Source organism: Pithys albifrons, chromosome 27 (genome assembly GCF_047495875.1).
Source record: "Pithys albifrons albifrons isolate INPA30051 chromosome 27, PitAlb_v1, whole genome shotgun sequence".
In the NCBI taxonomy this organism is placed as follows: Eukaryota; Metazoa; Chordata; class Aves; order Passeriformes; family Thamnophilidae; genus Pithys; species Pithys albifrons.
Genome location: NC_092484.1, coordinates 4368203 through 4389262, shown reverse-complemented (window position 1 = coordinate 4389262; position 21060 = coordinate 4368203). Strand labels below are relative to the sequence as shown.

Genomic DNA, 21060 nt, shown 5'->3' with positions numbered 1-21060 from the left:
CAGTGATGCCACAAAATGAGGCACTAAACGACCACCTGCTTGTAGGAACACCAGGGTCCCCTGAGGCTGTGACACGGCCAGAGCTTCCTGACAGGATTGTAACCCCAGGGCAAATGTATTCCCTGATCCATTTACCCACTCACTGACCTGTGGTAACGTGGCCACTGTAGCAGGAACTGCTTACAAGTCAGGTGTGCTGTGAGCTGGAGTGTGCGCTGCTGGATGGGAACGAGGCAGGTGGATCCAAATGTGTAAACAAGAAAACTACTAAGTCACCGTGTTTGTTTTAAAATTGTCCACATTTCTGTCTGCACAGGTATTTATAACCATGCTCATCATAACTGTGCTGACTACAGCTTTAGAAAAGTCTGGCAAGCAAAGCTAATGGACAGCATTTCAGTGAGACGAGGGAAGAGGCTTAAGTGCTTCAAGAATGCATTACAGCACAGCAGCAGCACAGAGGACCCGTGCTCCAGGGCTTGTGAGCAAGAATGATGGGGTGGGTTTTGTTTTTTGCCTGCGTAAGACAGAATAGGTCATCTTAAGAACTTTTTTTTCCTGGCCTTAAAATCTACACAGCTGTTCTGCGGTGATTCCAAAGCCAGGGTCCGTAATGGTAACACTTTTTCCTTGTTTTCACTGAACTAACAAAGTACTACCTGAATCATTGTTTTCCCATGTAAAGACCAACTGCAGCTTGCTGAAAGCGCTCAGGGACCCCCTGGCCGAGCCCTCCCCGAGGGGCGGCCCCGAGCGCGGGCGGGGCGGGACCCGCCGGGCGCGGAGGGAGCGGAGGGAGCGGAGCCGCGCCCGGACCCGCCCCGCAACCTCCGCGCTCCGCTCGGGGCGCGCAGGGGCCGCTCGCGGGGCTCGGAGCAGCCCGGGCCGGCGCCGCCCCGGCGCGGGAGGCCCGAGGTGAGCGGGCGGCGGGAGCCCGGGGGGGAGCCCGGGCGTGATCCCGGGGCACAGCCCGGGGGGGATGCAAGGGGGGATCCTCGAGGGGGTCTCGGGGGAGACCCCATGGGGACAGCCCGGGGGGGATCCCAGGGGGGATCTTCGAGGGGATCTCGGGGACAGCCCGGGGAGGATCCCAGGGGGTGATCCCGGGGCACAGCCCGGGGGGGATGCAAGGGGGGATCCTCGAGGGGGTCTCGGGGGAGACCCCATGGGGACAGCCCGGGGAGGATCCCAGGGGGTGATCCCGGGACACAGCCCGGGGGGGATGCCAGGGGGAATTCCAGGGGATGATCCTGGGGCACAGCCCGGGGGGGACGCCCCGGGGGGGATGCCAGTGGGGATCCTCGAGGCGATCTCGGGGGACAGCCCGGGGGGCATCCCGGAGGGGATCCTTGAGGGGATCTCGGGGGAAAGCCCTGAGGGACAGCCCTGGGGGGACCCCGAGGGGGATCTTCGATGGGATCCCGGGAGTCAGCCCTCGGGGGAGAGCCTGGGGGACAGCCCTGGGGGACAGCCCGGGGTCGATGCCGGGGGTGATCCCGGAGCACGGCCCTGGGGGGCGACCCGGGCGGCGGCGGGGTTCGCTCCCCTCCGCCTGCGGCGGGGTCAGGGTCGTCCCCTTTACTCCTTGGCATGAAAAACGATGGAATTGAGGAAAGATTTTCCGGCCGGCGATGAAAACCCTTCCCGGAGAAAAGGACGGCAAAGCTGGCCAGGGGGCTGAGAGAGTTCGTTTGCGATTTGGATTGTTTTTAGAAAGATTTGTGTAGTGATCAAAATTCAAGCAGGATAAAGACAAAAAGAATAACAATCTTAGGTTGGAGTTAGCAAAAACCTCAAATGAGATACTTGACATCAAATTCTACTTCTGTAGTTGCTTAAAGCCAGACTGGCTGACAGATTCCAGGAGGCAGAGCGGTGAGTGGAGGTGTCAGGGCATCAGGTGAGGGTTCTGGAGCAGCCCGCTGTTAATTTGCAGTCAGACAGCTGTATCTTAGCTTGCCAGATTGAAAAATGCCTCATTATCTACATCATTTTTTAGCATGTAAAAGTAATTCCTTTTTTTGCAAAAGTAATGTAGAGTTTTGTCAGATAAGTTTTGTCAAAATCAGGTGGAAGGTGTGTGTGAGAGGACACATGTGAAGTTTGCCCTCTGAAGGAGCCAACCTCTTCTTCAGCCAACAGGGAAACTGGGGTGAGACCTGAGACTGTGCTGTTCATTGATGAGTCTACAAGCTCAGGTTTATCAAGAGAGTCATAAGATTTAAAAGTGCACAGGAGGTTTTTCCCCAGTTCTATGTAAAAAAACCCAAACAAACAACCCCTTGTTAACCTGGATTGTATGTGTTAAGATAATGGACTCAGTGAGATGCTTGCATTCAGAGCAGCAGAGATGCTGTCAGAATTGAAAAGTGCACCTTATGTTAAGCCAAAAGTGCTTTTTGTCCAGATTCAAAGCTGCTGAGTGAGAATTACCTGATCTGGGTTATTATCTGTTACAATCTGGTGAAATTCATGCATAGTAATTTTCTTAATCTAATTCCCATCCCATGTCAGAGTTATGATAAGGAGATGTGTCTTCTTAGTTTGATAACTACTTCCAGGCTGGAAAGAGGACAAATACCTGCAATGAAAAATTATTATTTCCTTGTCCTTTTTTATAGTCCACCGAAATTCATAGAGAGGGGTTTATTTTTGCTGACTGTCACACTGGTAACGTGGAGAGACTTGGCTTCTCTGTTCACATATGGCAAAGATTAGATTCCTGCCATCAACCCTACAGGCTGTGCTTGAGAAACTAACTCTGTATTTCAGCTCTAATCAAAACTCTTCTGAGTTGGTGCTCTTTTCCCAAGTTGTTGGACAGCATCTGGGGAGACCCTGCTATGCCAAGAGAGAAAGAGACTTGTGGTGCTTTGGAGTGTCTAAACTATCTGCTCTTGCCTCCTGAGTCTGCCTGGGTACACCGACCTGTCTGGGCTCTGAAGCCCTGAGACTGTACTCATGCAGACATCATCACAGGCTTGAAAGTTCAGTTTTCTGGTATGCACTTTTTGGGCAGAAATAGAGCTAAAGAAGGCTTCTTTTAAAACTTCTCCACTTGATGGAGTTCCTTTTTTCCTCTTCATGAGGTCACAGGATTGATAGAAAGCATTTTTATTGGGATTTTGAACACTGCTTACAGTTTTCTGATGTCCTTTTGATTGCAGAACTTAAATGGTGCCTGGTCTGAAGGAGAACAGGAGCTCTAGAGAGTCATTATTTTAACAACAGCCAATCTTTTATAGGCCTGACAGCATCCAATAAACACAAAACCAACTGTATCAGGCATTCCTGCAATTTGGAATTATTCTGAAAGGCAGCTGATGAGGATTTTTGATTATATTCATGAGCCAAAGAGTACTCGAAAAGCCAAACCTTGTCAGGAAAGTCTGTTCTTTGAGATATGTGTCAAGAGGATTAATACTGTTTTTCTAAATTTTTATTCTGTATTCCAACTTCTTTAATATCCTAAACTCTACCCTCCAGAGCTTTTGGGGGAAAATTGCATTTGGGTTCATAGATTTAACAGAATTTTTCTTTTCTGACAGGCTTGTGGCAGAGAACAATACTTCACAGGCCAGGGAAGGAAGCAAAAGCCTCTGCAGATCACTCATTTTAGAATTCTCTGATTCTAGGAAGCAGCTTGTGTGGGCTCACTACACAAAAATCAAACTGCAAACCAGCTATTTCTGCTTTTGAATAGTGATTATGGTAAAGGAGAGTTTACTCAACACAAGTGCTGATGGCAGGCTCCAGCCATCTAGGCACATTCCTGAGCTTTGCCTGATTTTCTTCCAAGGCAGTATCAAGGTAGAAGTCGATGGGACTTCCCTTTCTGGAGAGCACAGTACAAAGAACTAGTACAAACAAGCTGGGTTTGTGACCAGGGCCTGCAGCAGGTCCAGGCTCACAGCCACGTGGTAGCAGCTGGGTTGCCACCTGTCAAGGTGATGATGATTCGTCCAGACTTTGCAAGCAGTTACTGTAAACAAAAGATCCCTCAGGGAATCTTCAGATCCTAATCCAGAGTCCATTTCTCTGCAGGAGGGTAAAATGCAGTAGAATGTTATTGTACACTACTTTTTCAGGTCTAAGATGAGTAGGGGAAAATTCTATAAGCTTGCTACTCCCCTCTGAGAGAAACAGGGACAAAACACAGGCCCAGTGTTTGATGTGACATGATGCAGAGGGTCCCTGTAAGTTAGTTGTGTATGTTCATGCAGAAATGGCTTTGGTCTGTATATATCATATATTTAGGCTTAATTTTCTGTTGTTTTCTTTTCAGGTTCCTTTTGCAGAGGCCAGTAAGGACTTGATGACATGAATCCAGATATTTCCAGGTATGATGTTGGATATTGGAGCTCAGTGAAGGTACAGTTTGATCAGCTTGAGCCACGTTTCTGTTGAGAGAAGTAGCACCTTTGCTTGTCCCAGGCCACTTGTGATTTTCCCTTGTACCTTGAGCCTGCACAAATGGCTTTGAAGCCAGGCAGTGAATTGCACTGAGGAACTGGCGTGGGGTAAAATTGCTCTCAAGTAAAAAGGAAAAAAAATTGTTTCAACCTGAATCTTTTTCTCAGCCTGATTCTCTGTGAAGCCTCACAAATTCTAGTATGGAGCACAGGAAGGTGGTGGCAGTGCAGTGGGAGAGATGGTCAGGAATGGGTGGAGGCCAGGGTCCAGTCTTTGATGACTCTGCTGGTTTACACTGGCTCTAAGTTGTAAGGAACCTGTCTCAGCAGGAGAATCTTCACACTGGAAAGAGCAGCAGTTTCATTCTGAGGATTGTGGTGGAACTCTCCACCCATTGATATAATCTTAAAGGAAACACGTCTGTTTCTTTTGCTGCTGTGGTGCCTGTACTCCAGTCCTGGGCTTTGTTCAGGTGAAAGCAAGTTTAGAAGAAAAGAGATTATAGAATCTCAAAGGATTAACATGCACAAATCAAAACAAATCGTCCATCTTGATTTTCTGGACTGTGTGGTGTTAGTAAAATGTACTTGTTCTCTGGAATGCTGAAAATTGAGTCTTTATCTCACTGCACTGTCTGGAAAATCACATATGTTTAAATTTAAACTCACTGGATGTACCCAGACATATGACATAACAAGCACACACTCAAATCCTATGTAAAGAGGGGTGTGCAGTTTTGAACTGACCTGACTTTAGTTGTGAATTTAGAGCCTGTTGATAAGAACAAAATTGTCACAAGATTTCCAGAGCCAGGACTGCTTATTGTACTCCGTGTTTTATCTCCTGCTTGTATTTCTAATGTCTGTTCCAGGTTTCTTCCCTGTAGGAGAAAAAACATCTTTTCACCTAAAGTAAAAGGAGAAGCTAGGAGTCTCTATTTGATACAAGAACTTACTTAAACTTGCTCTCTAGAAAGTCAAAATCTTGTAATTATTTCCTACTAGTAAAATTAATTATCCTCATTCTAGTAAATATTAATAGAGTAATTGAACAATTCAATGGAATACATCATGGGTTTAGAATTTGTAGCACCCTTTCATTGCAGTGCCACACACTGCAGGTGGTGTGGTGAAAGCTCCAGTTTGTGGAGTCCCTGGAGTACACCTGACAGGAGGTGTACAGGAAACTCTGCCAGGAGTTGGGGCACAGCCCCTGCATGGCCAGGGCGTGCACTGGCTCCGTTCTGTTGGGGGATCAATTCCAGGAGCCAGTGCCCAGCCTGGACTGGCCCTGGTGCAAAGCTGCCGTGAAGGCTGAGGGGTGCAAGGCTTTGCTCTCCAGTGGATGCATCGTGGCCATCAAAGGAGCAGGCAGAGCACCTCTCTTTGGGCCTGCCCTGTGCTCATGGTGTGACTTGGTGGTCCTGATCTCACACACTGACCTTCCAGCTGTGGGCTGTTTTCCACCTTAACCAGGTGTCTGCAAGTCTGTGTTTCGTGCCCTTGACCACCACCCTTATTCAAATAAAGGTTTGCATTTTAGTGTGGGTCTCCACTGCCTGCGTGTATTCACCTTTAGTATGTCTGTACTAAAGGTTTCATATTTAAGCCTACTGGCATTCCATGGCAGGTTCTTCTGAAGTTAAAAGAAAAAAATGTCCTTGTTTTTCTGGTTTTGAAAATCCACTAAGACTGTTCTGTTGGGCATAATTTTTGTGGTGTATTCATCTTTGCTGAGGAGTACACCTCAGCATGTTTGTCCACAATTACACAGCAATTTCAAGAATCCAGTGTATGTTCCCCACTCCTTTTCCAGTAAGTTTTAGTTTTAATTAAGAGTAGCTTTCTTTTGGAAAGTACAGGAAATACATTCAAAGAGGACCAAATGCAGTAATTCCATTAACTTTGAGATTAACTCAGCTTTTACCAAAACTGGTTTTGATAACAACCAGTTTCTTTGTTTTAAAAGCCAGTTGAAAAATAAAGAAATTCTTCAAATACTTTGCTTTGTGAAGTTGCTGCACTGGTGGCCACAGGTATGGCATACACCTTCCAACCCAACAATTGCCAAGGCTTTGAATCAAAACAGATAAGGAAAAATAAATTGTGAAAAAGGTAAACTATAGGCTGTGTTCAGATTTTTTTTTTTTAATAAGCAGTGTTATTTTTACCCCTGGGGTACTGTAAGAGCTTTTGGGTCAATGGCTTCCTTATTGCTCTTCTGCCTGTCTTCATACATGTGTGAAAGATCTTTCTGCAGGGTTTGAAAGATGATTTGTCAGAGTTTGTGTTTAATGTTTTCAAAGAAAATATTAGAGGAATTTTTCTGTTTAGAGATGATGCTGAAGTAAAAACATGAAAGCAGAATTCCCAAAATAATCATTTCTGTGTGACTTTTCTTGTACAGTTATTTGTGCTGAATTGAAGCAAGGAGAGAGTGACCCTTCGTATCTGTATTTTAAAAATAAACCCTGAGCTCAGCCACCATGAATCAGGGCTGTGCTGCAGGAGCCAGAGGTGCTGCTGGTGTGCCAGGGGATCCACATGGCTGGGGCTGGCACTGGCTGTGCTCGGGGCTGGGTCTGCCCCCTCTGTGGCCCTTGTGGGCAGGATGGTGTCGGCTCAGGCAGGACAGAACTGCAGTGGCTGCACTGCAGATAAATTATAGTGTCTGTACTGCAGAGCAATTGGCCCATTGTGGAATAAATGTGGGGTTGGAGTTATCTCTTAGATCCACTCATGCCTGCAGCAAATGCAGGGACTCCTCAGCAGCAGAGCAGGAGGAGGAATCCACATTAAAGAGTGACCCTGTTATCGGGAGAAGACCAAGACCTGGGCTGAGCAGTCTGAATAATTGTTGTCTGTGTCTGGTGGGATTGCTCGTTAAAGTGGTCTCATTGTGGGTTTGGTTAAACTACCCCATAGTGCCAGAACTGCTGGATAAACAGCACAGTGTGGTTACAGCCTTCAAATCTTGACAAGGAATACACCATCCTGTAACGATTTGTTTATGCAAAAGGTAAAACTCCATTGGAGGCAGTTTCTCTTCCTGTTAGGCACTACTCCAGCAAGAACAGAGGATGGTGCCTGTGGAAAGAACTGTAGTTTTACATTCTGCTTTTTAAGCTGCCAGTATTATAGGGCTTTTATCTGTGCTAATGAGGAATAATTCATATTCAGATTTGTTTTTAAATAACCATCCTCATACGATAGATTGCATTACTCATTAAGCAGTAATGCTTGTGCAAAGTGAGTTTCAATTCTTTTAATCTCAGAAAAGAAATCTTTCAGTCAGTTGCTGTCTCTTTGTCAATGTTTTTAACCTATTTTGCTTTTACAGTAATGTTGGGAATGTAGATGTTGTTCTCAGATAAGGTTTTAAGGTTTGTGTTTTCAAATGAAAAAATCATGAAAACACAGACTACTTTTAGGAGTATCACTTAAAAGAATCTTCATTTGGGACTAATTAATTTTTTTCTAAGCTTTAGAACAGCCTGGGGAGTTTGTGAGAACAAATACTTGGGAAACTGATGGAACTGTTGATACTGAAATTTAAAGCCAGCTCATACGAAGTAATTGAAGCCTGTGTGTTTCCTGCATGAGGGAGGGGAGTGAGGTCTGTGTGAAAAGTCATTCTCTGTAGGTGTAGGTGTACTACATTGTAATACAGGATGCCTCCCTCAGCCCCATGCAACAGATTATTCCCAAGCATTTTTCTAATCTGTGTTGGCATTCAAGATGATCCAATTCCACATGGCTGTTTCATCTTTGAAGGATCTGTAAGGTAGGGTCAGAGGTTGCACATGTCTGTCCCTTTGTCCTCCTAATTTATTACAGTGGGTTCTCTCGTTTTGACCCAAAATCTCTTCAGGAGTTCAGTGCTTCAATGAGGTGGATGCTCACAGGTGCTGGTGTGATGAATCAGAAGATTCATCTTGGGGGAATTGGCCCATTTGTGGGAGAAAGAGGGGCAAGAATGCTTGACTTACCATGGAGCTTGACTGACCACGGAGCTTGATTGCACAAATAAGGAGCAATGGTGAAGCTTTGGACTGCAGGAAAGTAGGAATTTTAGGTGAAACTAGGGATGAAGAGCTTCCAAGGGCTGCTACAAACTGCAGAACTGAGCGCGGGGCTGGAGGTGGCAGGAGAGAAGAGGAGGAGCTCTCCTGGAAGACCAGACAGGCTTGCCAAAAGTGGTTGTTAGAGGACAGGTTAGGAGAGAGCCATCAGACCAGAACAACATGACTTTAGGAATATTTATGCTTTAAAAGGCTGGAGAATCAGGTAAAGCATTGGACAAGCTTGTGAGAAAGAGGCTTTATTGAGAGCTGTGTGGCATTTTAATGTGACGTGAGTGTGTCTTGGAAGCTTGAACTTACTGCCTCCTTTTTATTATTCCCAGTTTTTAAGTTAGAATTAAACTTTTTGAGGTCTGATATGAGATTGTGGAGTAACAGAGTGAGTGATAATCAGTTGAGCAATTTCAGTTGGCAGTAGAAAAAGTGTCTGGGGCATATATTGCCTTGAAAGATCTGGGCAAATATTTTCTGTTTCTTCAGCATCTGAACCTTCATGCACACAACTGGATTTGAACTTGCTGTTGGAAGAGTTCATTGCAAAGTTATTACTACCCAGGCTCAAAGTTTTAAGCCAGATTCAATGTGTATTCTCACAGTGCATGAGTCCCTTTTGTGTCTTTCTCCTACCAAAATCTATGGAAAGGCTTCTATTGGTGGATGAACTACTTGTTGGTACATTCTTTGGGGATAGGTAATATTTCTGTTGCGAGGCTCTTTGGCAGTTTTTACTGTCTCTTAGCTCAGATTGAAGGTCATGGTCTCACTAAGACTGCCTGACTCATGCTTGGTTTGGTACCAATGAATTCTGAGAAGGAAGAGGTGAGCACTTCTGGGAGAAGTAAACTCCCTCTTATTTCTTAGTGTGATCTTCCAACCTAAATTCTTAGCTCGCCATGGCCTGAGGCCAATAACTTGATTTTCTTCCTCCGCTGTGGCCTGAGGCCAATAACTTGATTTTCTTCCTCAGTTCTATCAAATTATGTTAGACAGTCACTGCTGTTGGAGTCACTGGACTCACTGTTGTTGTGGTCACTTCCTCCAGTCTTCTCTACAGTGAGGCTGGAGGAAATAGCAGGCATTAGAAAGAATGCAGGAAAAAATGCAAAGAAATTGGTGAGTGGTTCATTTGTGTTTTACAGGTGCCTCCTTCTTACATTTTACATTTGTACACTGGAGAACATACATGTGTGTTTGTGTTCTGTGGAGATGTTGTAGCTGGTGCTTTGGGTGCCTCAGTTGTGTTACTTGGACACCTGTGGTGTTTGATGTCCTTACTAAGCCATGGTGTGGTCTGTAGCTTTGTACACAGTGATGGTAGAACGTGGCGTTCTTGGGCCTTACTGAAACAAACAGCTTGTGGTCTCCAGTGGGTTTTTTGTTGAAAATTATTTTTTGTTTGTACAGTTGGTGTTCAGTAGCAGAATACTGATTGTTCCCAAGTGTCAGGACTACGAGGTTTATGTTACTTTACCATGCCCTGGGTAACACTGGAATGTTACTTCGTTTAGTAACACAGCCACAGACTAAGTGCCAGCCAGACAGCAAAGGTCTTCAGCCTTTGTCTCTGTTGCTTTTGTCCTGGTAACTTAATACAGCACTTTATTTTCAAGACTAGTTTAACAGGTAATGCAGTTCAGCTCAGGTTTCTTCCCCCTTAGTAGGGAAGCATCTCCAGGTTCCTGGAGGAGGAATATGGAAGAAACAATCATGGTATTTCAAAATGTGAATGTAAGTTCTTGGGACTTCTTTAAATTTCAAGAGAAATTTGGGGATCTGCTTGGCAGGATCTCCTTGGAGACTCTCCTGGCAGATGACTGATCTTCCAGGACAGCCTCCTCCAAGCATGTGTAGTCCATCATCACATACAAGAAGGCAAACAAAAATGGTAGGAGGTCAGCAGGAATGAACATGAAATTGTTGTTTGAGCTGAAACACAAAAAGGAAGCATCAGGAAGGTGGAAGCAGGATAGATGGCCAAGAGCAATATAGAAGTGTTGACTGGGCATGGAATGATGCAGACAGAAAAGCCAAAGCTCAGCTGGAGTGAGGGATGTGAAAGTACAGGAAGGCTTCTGAAAGTACATTGGCAGCAAGAGGGAGGCTAGGAGAAATTTGGGCTCACTGCTCTGAGGACCTCCTGACCAAAGACACGGTGAAGCCAGAGGTATTCAGTGCATTTCTGACCTTGCAAAACCAGAAGTTTTACTCATCCCCCTCAGTGAGGGATGATCGAGTGGGAAGAGCTGTCTGATTTGCATTCTGACGTGGGTGAGTGAGTGACATCAGTTGCAACCTGTGCTGTGGGTCATACCTGGCAGTCTGCTCAGGAGCCAGGCACTCTGCAGGCAGAGCAGCCAGTGAGGAAGGAGCTGGCACTCGGCAGGCAGAGCAGCCAGTGAGGAAGGAGCTGGCACTCTGCAGGCAGAGCAGCCAGTGAGGAAGGAGCTGGCACTCGGCAGGCAGAGCAGCCAGTGAGGAAGGAGCTGGCACTCGGCAGGCAGAGCAGCCAGTGAGGAAGGAGCTGGCACTCGGCAGGCAGAGCAGCCAGTGAGGAAGGAGCTGGCAAGCGGAGCACAAGGTATGGGAGTTGGTGTGTAATTTATGCTGGGTAAGGAAGATGTTCTTTGCAGATCTAGGTAAGCAAGTTTGTCTGCTTGCTGAACTTTTATTTGCAGTTTCCAGTGTTTGGATATTTTATGGTTTTGCTTGAACAGAGTTCTCACAGAAGATGGTGTCCATGGTAATTGTTGCCTTTGAAGGCACATGACCAGCAAAATGAATTTATTCTTGGGTGGACAGCAGACATGAAATACTGTGATAGGAAATCTCAGCTGGCAGATCTTGGTGAGGAGAACATCTGAAAACTGGGAAGTTGAGATTAACTGGCAGTTGTGGAGAAACAAGGCTGCACAAATCATTTCAAATTTTCAACTCTCTTCCAAAGAAGAGGATGAGGAGAACAAAGTGTGAGTGAGAAGGGTGAGCCTGGAGAACATGGGATTGGTGATTACGAAGGGAAGGAGATTGTGGTTTTGTTTCTCTCACTACTAGTCAGAGTTGAAAGACAGTTTTATTTCATGCAGAAACAGATGGAGATTCTGCCAGAAGCTGTCATTTTAAGGAAAAGGGCATATAGAGTCACAAAAGAAAGATTTGAGAAACATGGTGAACAGAGGAGAAATAAAGCAGAATTAGCTGCAGATACAAAGTGATTCATAGCACAATCTGTCCATGTGATTAGAGATTCTGCATCAGTTATGGCCAGAGTAAAGCAGTTTTGTATCAACTGCAAAGGAAGTTCAAGGAAATGGAGGTGTAGAGGGTGATGGGCTTTATAGGAATGTTACTTTGATGGGATGAGAATGTGTGCCAGGAGAGTTGTCTTAGGTTATTCATGGACTAGAATTGTAAGGAAAGGTTGAAATAATTTTTTAGTCCCATGGGAGGACTTTCTAAGAGAGGCATTTGCCTTAATTGATAAATTTCACTTGAGTCCCATGGACACTGTCCATCCATGTTAAACTTGCATGATAAGAAAAGGCTTAAAATGGTGAAGAACCAAGAGAGAAACAGGAAAGGAGAGGGAACTCAGGCAAGGGAAGTGTTGTGAATAAGGTGATATCAGAAGGCAGGTATGAAGCCAGGATGGCTAACAGAGATGAGGAAATGGAAATGAACATATCAAAGTGAAATTTGAAAAGCTTAATGTATTCCCTTCAGGCAGGAGACTCTACCTAACTGATCTCTGTCTCAGCATGCTGAAAATGATGGTACATATAATTAAGAATTTTGGAACAAAGATCTTTTTTATAAATTTTACCAAATCTTCAGTGACAATATTTGATACATATTAGAAAAAATGTATGAAAGAATTAAAAGAACTAAAAATAAAAAAAAAAAAAATCCAAGCAACTGTAATCCTGGTATTGTGATGTTTAATGTAAAGGTTTTACAAAAAAAAAACCAAACAAAAAAAACCTTGGAGACAGAGATTAAGAGATTAAATATAATATGGGTGTTCCAAAGATAGCCTGTGCCATGTTAATCAGAGCTTTATTTGTTAAAATTATTTATTTCTGCATTTAAGAGGTGCATTAAGCTTCATGTCTGAACTAGTAACTTCTCTTGGCTAGCTGTAACATGCAGTTTTCATTGAAGACCTGAGGATTATGGGAATTATCAAATAGGTAAGAAATGGCCTATCAGGAGAGAATCTACCCATGCAGTTCTTGACTAATTGATTTCTTAGCAAAATAAGCTGAAAATTCAAATGCATAGCAAAAACCCAAATTCAGGCAGTATGGAACAGAATAGGACTGGAACACAATGACTCTTCCAATTTGAAATAACAGGAACTTTTATAACTATACAGAGGACTCTGTTTCTTGACCCCCAGCTGCTTCTCAGGAAGACAGGACATGCCTCTCCATTTTGGTCTCCAGCATATCAAGACTGAAGAGGCCTTTTTGGTTTTAATTAGCCTTAGCTCCATGGAAAAATAGAGCGGCTTGACTTGAGAAGCAGCGTACCTGCCTCCTTGTGGTGATGTGCTTCCCCATTAACGAGTCATTTCCCCTGGGGCAGTGCTGCGCTGCCGGTGGCTCATTACATCCTGGGAGAACATCCTGGGAGAACATCCTGGGAGAACTGGCTGTGCCATGGGGGTGCTGCAGCACTCCCTGCCCCGCTCTGGCAGCGAGGTCATTAACATGATGCTGCACTTGGGTTATTAAGACCTGACAGACCTAAAGGACTTGGCCTGGAGCCACCACAGAGATGTTTGTACCTGTGCCATGGTTCTCCCACAAACCTGTGTAATCCACAGGCACACAACGGACCATGTCTGCTGTCATTAAGCACTCAAAGGCCTTTGTAGGCAGTTCTTTCCAAGGTGGGTAAGCCGTTTCACTCTCAGTTTTGTCTCCACCCTTACCTGCTATATTCACATATGTAAATTTGTGTGAGCATTTGTGTACCTATATGTTAATGTTTAGCTTGGGAATGGAGTCTGTATGTGAAGCAGCAGAATAATTTTGAAGATGTAAGCAAGAGTTAACGTTTTCTGGGTAGACCTGCTCAGCCATTTTACCTGTGAGACAAGGTCTTTAGCTGGTGCTGTGCATCCCTTCAGACAATTCTGCTTCGAAAACAAAACCAAATATAAACCTGGCCCTGAGGGATTAAGCACAGTGGTGTTCTGTGCTCAGGGTGCAGGGAGCCCTGCAGTGCTGCTCTACTGCAGGCACTGCAAGTGCAGCAATTCCTGCTCTCCTTGGGGCACCTCAGTGAGCCAGACAGCAGAGACAATTGTCATAATGAGGATTCAGATAAAACTACCAAGTTTAAAAAAACCAAACGAACAAAAAAATACACACACAAAAAAACCCCAAAATAACCACCCAACCAAACAAAAAAACCAGAGCACTATCAGGAAAGGCAGGACTTTACAAAGTAAGTGGACAGGGCTTCTGGGCTGCACAGAATCCAGTTGCTTCAAGACCTTTTGGCTTTGTCATCTCAGAGGAGGTCTGTGGGTTCCACATTGTGCCTCCCTTAGTGCACTATGGGCTCAGTAGGCACTGAAGCCTTGTCCTTCTGATCCCCATGGCATAGCTATGATGCTTATCTGTTCTTGTTTTCATCCTTATGTACGTATTCTACAACCAACTTAATGCTGTTCTTCCAGCATTTCCTATTTTGTTTGCTGTTTGTGATCTCCTTATGTTGATCTGATCAGTGTTTCCCACAGTTGTTTTTTCCCTCTATTCTTGCTAAACTCTGTGAAGGGGTGTCTTCTCTCCTGTACCTGTATTCGGAGCTGAAGGGCAACTAACAGCACAGGATAGATGCTCTGTGAAGCATAAAGACCTCCTGGGAAAGAAATGGGCCCACTTGCACTTTTCTGTGGGTCTTCAAAGAGCCTTTTAGACATACCATTATCTTCAGCTCTCCAGCAGCCTTGACTCAGGAACTTGACCTGTGTGCATTGCAAAAGATATATATTACTTCATATCTGACCCTTTTCTGTAGTTTTGCAATGGGTAAAGACAACCACAAAGGTAAAGAAATATTCCAGGAGGGTGATCCTGACTGTATATATTTTGCCTATGAGAGTAGATTAGATAATGACTGTTTGCTTCCTTAGCACTTTGAATCTATATATTCCCCCTAAGCAAATTGGAAGATGTAGTTAATATTATCCCACAGAGAGCCCTCAGTGGAGTTCAGCTGCTGTCCTCTACCAAGTGTGTTTTTGTGTTGTTGGCAGATAAATACAGTTCTGGAGGGAGAATGCTGAGTTATGTAACTGGAAATCTGGCTGGGATGGCAACTTTCTCCAGCGTGCCTGCTGTCTGCACAGTGGGAGAACCCACTAAAGAGGTGTTTCCTGAAGAGATGAGGCAGGGAGGAAATGTAATTTCTCTCTGGAGTTCTCCTAGATATTCCTGATGCTTTTCTGACTAGAGATGAAATTTTAATAGAGTTTAAGAGAGTTTAGCAATGCTTTTGAGTTTGGTGTCTTTCATGCCTGTAAAATTCTTTGTAATTCAGACACCTCACTTGGATTACCTGGCCCTTCTAAGCTGGTATCCAGTACCTGTCTGAAGTGCACAACCTGTTTTGGTGCAGTATCACTACACTTCTTCATGACAGGGTGTTGAATTCAGTGTAGGCTGGGCTCATACAATTTGCTTCTGCACCAACACTTCCTGCTCTAAAAGTGTAAAGTTTTATGCAGTAACCTGCATTCACACAGTCTACAGAAGGTTTGGTGACATCCTGAAAACATGATTCACCTCATGGGCTTGGAGGATCGGCACAGCCACCCTGTCCCATGGGCACAGGGCTGTGCCACCCAAATGGAGCTGCATGTTTACTGAGCAGTCTGAAAGCTTTTTCTGGCATGTATTTGTATGTTTGCTTCAGCTGGCTCTGTCACCAGCAAGCCCTGTCACTGACCTCTGTGGTCCTGGCTTCAGGTGCCTTTGCTGAGGCACGAAAGGTGAGATGGGAAGGGAACTGGCATTAAAGGATCCCACAGCCCTGCCAGAGGAACAGGATACAGGTAGTTGGTAGCAGATGTTCCCACCTCTAAACAGCCTTGGTGGGGCAGATAGGTTATACTCTAGGCCCCAGAGAGCTGCAGAGACTTGAGACTTGGCAGGCAGTTCAAAAATTGTTGTATCCTGATTGTCAGGCTCTTCAAACAGGGTTTGAAGAGTCTAAAAACCCTGTTTATCTTCATTTTATGTGCCAGAGGTTTATGTCCAGGCATTGCACTGGAAGGAGAGCAAGCAGAAGGAATGAAGAGCAGCCTGGAAGTGGGAGCAAAAGAGCACTTTGCAGAGGCCCAGAAGTTACACCAGAAACAAAATAACATAGTTATTGTCTAACTGATCTCTGGGAAAAGACTCAGATGTTCTTTTCAGTGCTAGTGAAGCCTTACTTGCTACTTCTTTTGGTGGCAGTGCTTCATTATATCATGCTCTTGATTTTGAGATGTTTTTATATTATGGGTTTGGGTATGAAAAGCTGAAATCAGGCAGTGCACAGAGGAGGAGAAAAATGCATTTTTCATAAGACGGTTTTCCTTTTTCTTTGGGGAAAACTGGCAAGTGTTTTTCTGCTTACTATATATGATACATATTTTTCTCTAAGTGATCAGAAAGTTTGCATCCACTTTCTATCAATTACACATATTATTGTAATCAACTTTGTCATGGTATTGAAGTGGCTGTGCATGCACTGGGAGAAATAAGTCAAATTTGAAGAAATAGTCCTGTTCTGCCTTGTTGTAGTTAGATCAAAAGATGCATTGAGATGAATAGTAAAGTCCAAATCAAGAAAAGATGTTATAATTCCTTCGAGTACCTGAAGGGAGCCTATAAGAAAGGTGGAGAGAGACTTTTTACAAGGGCCTTTAATGACAGGACAAGTAGGAATGGCTTCAAACTGAAAGAGAGTAGATTTAGATTAGATATTAAGAAGAAATACTTCCTCGTGAGAGTGGTAAGGCCCTGGCACAGGTTGCCCAGAGCAGCTGTGGCTGCCCCATCCCTGGAAGTGTCCAAGGCCAGGTTGGAAGGTGCTTGGAGCAACCCTGCCTGTGGCAGCAGGGAGGAACAAGATGAGCTTCAGGGTCAGTTCTACCCGAATCATTCTGTGATTCTATAGTTGTAGTTCAGACAATATCCCTCAGACTCTGCAAAATTCTGGAATAAGGCAGATCTTGAGTTTAACTGACAGAGAAACTGAATCTGAATGAAAGATATCTTCAGAATCAAAGACCGATTCATTTTTGATTTGTTAGGCAGTTGTCCTTGCAGAAAATGGGCCAGGTCTTGGGACTTCTTGGAGAGAAGCTTTATGATACTTGGGTCAGACTCTTAAATTGTGTGCTTTCGTCCTTGATTTCCTAAGGTGACATTTCCAGTGCACTGTTCCGATGATCTCTTGGGGCAGCTCATCCCCATTTCCTTCTTCTGTGCCCACACAGAGTCTGTTTAACTTCAGAGTTTGTGTTTGGGATGTTTGCTGTTACCAGCTAAGAATGAGCAGCCTGTATTGGAGGGCAGTGCAGCTCATGTTTGTGCAAGAGGCAGTTATCTAGCAACAGTATTTGCATGTTGAATGCTTCACCCATTCTGCTGTCCTTTATGCTACTAAATTCTCTAATCACGTGTGCAAATCCCACCTTCAGGCATGGTCTTTAAAATTACATTAAGAACCCAGCTTACCACCTTTCACAAAAATTCTTATCTAGAAGTACTTTCCATAATAATTCAAAGCAAAAGATTGATTTTTATGCTTTTTCTTTTTTAAAGTGAAGTCCCAGAATAGTATTACCTATAGAGCATACATATTCCCACATGCAGACAATGGAATTACAGTATGTAAATAGAAACAAACACAAAACATCAAAACTAAAAAATAAGGATGTATACATAGAAAAGGAGAGCAGGCAGCAAGGCCTGGAGCAGACTTGCTGCATCCTCAAAATACCAAGCTGTAGAAAGGAACCTATGAACCTGAGAAGCTTGAAACTAATGTTCTGTTGAATTCTGAGGCACCTATCTACATTTTAGCCTTTTTTGGTTCTGTGCCAGAAGCACATTCACAGAGCACCCGATAAGAATCTGTGAGCAGGTTATCAGTTCCTTGGGCAGTGCTGCGTCCCACGGCTCCTCTGCTTCGGCAGCTGCGGCGCAGGTGTAATCCTCCCTTGGCTTGGCTGCTTGCACTGACAGGTTTTACTGTGTGTGAGCCTGTCCTCATTTTATTCTGCTCTCCCTTCCTTCCAGGATGGCTCGCTCTCTGTATGAGTGGCTGTGGCAGCATGAGTTCTGGCTGCCCCCAGGAATCACCTGGGAGGACATGCAAGAGTCTGAAGACATTCATTACCCTCAGCCTCGTGATCTTCTGCTCAGTATCCCTTTTGCTTTAATCTTGGTTGTCGTTCGATGTGCCTTTGAAAGGTAAGTTTAGTACCGTTTGGGGTTTCTTAGGAAAAATGGTAGCAGTTTGGGTCCAAAAGCTGGCTTTATTGTCTGCCAGTGTGTGAGTGAAGAGGTCCAGAGAAATTCGAGGTCACAAAGTCTGCTGAGGTACATTTTTCAGCTGCTTCTTTTCAGCCCTATGTATTGGCTAAAGAAGCATGTTGAATATGGAGCACAAACCCTACCCTTAAGGTCTAACTGCAAGCAATGTGACTTCCTACACTTAAAACAGGTCAGCCTAGATGAGGTTTGTGTGTTTTTGAGGGCAGAATTGCTGGTTTATGTGTGGTGCACAGTACGTGCTGTTACTGGGTCAAGTGCAGCAGAAATCATGTTTAGAATGCATCATGCAGTTAAGTCTCCTTTATCTTGGGTAATGGGGATCTGGGGTATCACACCTGACAGACAAGACAGAGTAAGATGTATCAGATTGGGCTGAGCCCTCTGCCCTCAGCATTAGCCCTGCAAAGCCACACAGATGGGTGTGTGGCAGTGACCACTCAGCAGTGCCAGTGCCTTCCACTGCCATGGAGAGACATTTGTTGCTGCTTCCTCTGGCTTGACCCTTCAGCTCTGGGCTGCCAGGATTTCTCATCCTCCTCTCCTTCTGCTACCAGACCTGCTTTTGAGGGCTGCTTTTTGCAAAATCTGTGATGTCTTCAAGGGTCAAACACAAGAAGTTACTCTGACTCAAGGATCTTTCTGGCCAGAGCCACTTGAGTGTTTTACATACTACACTTCAGAACAGAAAATTTGGGGTTTATGACACAGGTATAGCAAGAAATACTGCAGGGATCATTGACTGAGTTTCACAAAGGTCCTGAGCTGGTGTCATTGCTTTTTGAAGTTTGATCAGTAGTTAATGTGGTCTGTGACACAGAATGATTTGCTGGTGGATAACTGAGATTTACTGTAGTATTAACCATTGTCTAGACTGCAGAGCAAATCCCCTTTTGTGATTTTGAATACACTTTACAGTGGTTTTCACTTTATTCAATAACTAGTACTGTTAGCTGCTTTCCAAGGAGGTAATCTTTTGCAACAGTGTAGTCCAAATCTACAGTGGTTTAAGTTTGGAAAGAGAGGGGAAAATGACAATTTAGAAAATAATTCTATCATTCTTTTTTGAAAAGTGTCTGTACAAGAAAACAGAAGTGGATCTTTCTGTAGGCTAGAAGGGTGTTTATTCTGCAGATTTTCTGTGATACAAGGGCAGCTTGGAAAAGCTTGTAGAAGTTGAAATAATTCAGAGTTCTCCAGTGAGAATGTTTTTACACAAGAGTACTGGCTGTAATTTGGAATGTTTTTTTAAAACCCAAATGTGTGAATAATTCTTTAAATAATCATGTTAGGATAATACAAAATTGGAATCCAAATCTCTGCTTTGTAAACAATACATTTAGTGTGCACTCCATAAATTCCATGGATTTTATCCTGCACTTTCCTGGCGACATAGGCATCTTGGTTACCTCTACTGCTGTGGGAACCAAGGTGCTCTAGGCAACCATTGAAAGAAGAGTGACTCACATTTCTTCCTTGCTGATGTGTAAGACATGGCTGGAGTCTGTTCCCCAGCAGGCACTGCTGGTCAGTGGCACAGATGTGTCTGCACAGAGGAGATGGGAACTGGGCCCATGACCTGCACTGGCTGGCACTTGGCCAGTCTGTGGCTCCCCAGTACAAGACAGCGCTGGGAAGAAGGAGGAGCCAAACTCTTCCCTGTGGTGGCTCATGGTGGGACACAAGGCAATGGGCAGAAATGGAAACATGCAGTGCTCCATCTGAACATATGAAAACTCTCTTTTTCATGGTGGTCAAGCATTGGAACAGGTTCCCCAGAGGGGAAATGGAGTCTCCATCTGTGGAGATGGCCCTGCTGGAGCAGCAGAGCTGGGCTGGGTGATCTCCAAAGCCCCTTTCAGCATCAGTTCTGTGCTTCTGTGACTCGGCCCCTTTATTTGCCTTCCTCCTGCCACACCACTCCCAGTCAATCTAAATATCTTTTCCATCTGCTTTTAGATGCCGATGGCCAGGTATAAAGATTTTTTCCTCTCTCATCCAAGTGCTGCCTCAGCTGGGATTGTTTCCACAGGCCTGGTCCTACTCATTAATTTTAAAGCTGTTTTGTTTCACCAACTTCATTAAATAAAAGCTTCATGTCACACCCTTAGAAAAAGATACTATCACAAGCCCATTTTACAGGTCCAGTAAGCCTATAATCATAGCACTGTTTTACCTATGCAAATTACAAGCCAGTGTTCTGAGCTGTGTTCTTGTTTGTGCTAACTTTGAAGTAATTTATTTCAGCATGACTTTTTCTCATTCTCAATCACTCATCTTTCGTGTCCAGTTTATCTTGGAGAAGAAAGCTTATTCTGGAAAGGCAAGGTGTGAATCCAGCCCTCTGTTGCTCCGTTACCTTATCTGTACAGTGGCACTAGCCCTGCTTAAAATGATTTACACCAACTTTGAGAATTGCAGAAGGAAAGGATGCGTGTGTTATTTCTCATTCTCTCTGCAGATAGCCTTGATTGTGTCTTCTGCTCTGGGTTTAAAATGAGTGGATGTAAGTAGTAGAGAAGTTTGGGTTTGGTGGTTGTAGCTTGGTCTCTGGCAGTTTATTCTACCCTCAGCTACCCTTAACTTGCAGCTGTGCATTGGGTGCCAAGTGTTTCTCTCTTTAGGTAGCTCCTAGTGAGGCCTGGTTTGGGTTTTTGGAAATGTTGTAATGTCTTCATGTCACTTAACTGTCACAAACCCAGGAAAATACTAAAAGGCAGGAGAAGTCCTGAGGCTTTGCTGCAATCCCTCATCCAGAAACTGCATCAGTCACTGTGCTGGGGCCATGATTTCATCTTCTTTGTTTAGGAATTAAACCTGGGAAAGAACCTGCATCCTTGAGCATGGATCTTCCTCCCCTTGGCACTGGCTGGCTGAACTGGGGAAAACTGAGACAGCGACATCTTTCTAAGGGCCAGCTCTGCTGTGGATTAGGGGGTGGTTGTGGGAAGAGGACCTGTGGTGACAGGGTGTGGCCTGAGAGAGCTGAGGAGGTTATGGGTGCAGCCT

The 21060-nt window shown here is 44.6% G+C and overlaps 2 protein-coding genes across 4 annotated transcripts in view; one reads left to right on the top strand and one right to left on the bottom strand.

Annotated features, from left to right (window-relative positions):
* Positions 1-636: 636 nt before the first annotated feature.
* LOC139683081 (WW domain-binding protein 11-like) lies at positions 637-1335 on the bottom strand. Its single transcript, XM_071577833.1, has one exon. The coding sequence runs from the start codon at positions 1333-1335 to the stop codon at positions 637-639; it is 699 nt and encodes a 232-aa protein (XP_071433934.1).
* CERS4 (ceramide synthase 4) overlaps positions 816-21060 on the top strand; it is a 42650-nt gene continuing 22405 nt past the window's right edge. Inside the window, exons 1-3 of one of the 3 annotated variants that reach the window (XM_071578385.1) lie at positions 816-915; positions 4286-4340; positions 17797-17970. In XM_071578385.1, coding sequence (XP_071434486.1) covers positions 4321-4340; positions 17797-17970 — 194 coding nt within the window. In that variant the 5' untranslated portion in view covers positions 816-915; positions 4286-4320. Of the gene's footprint in view, positions 916-4285; positions 4341-10926; positions 11131-17796; positions 17971-21060 lie in introns of those variants that run through there. The other 2 variants (XM_071578384.1, XM_071578386.1) reach the window with 2 other exon arrangements.

Bases quoted from the DNA above. Each gene is read 5' to 3' on its own strand.
- LOC139683081 (XM_071577833.1), bottom strand. From the start codon at position 1,335: ATGCCCCCCGGGCTGTCCCCCGAGATCGCCTCGAGGATCCCCACTGGC.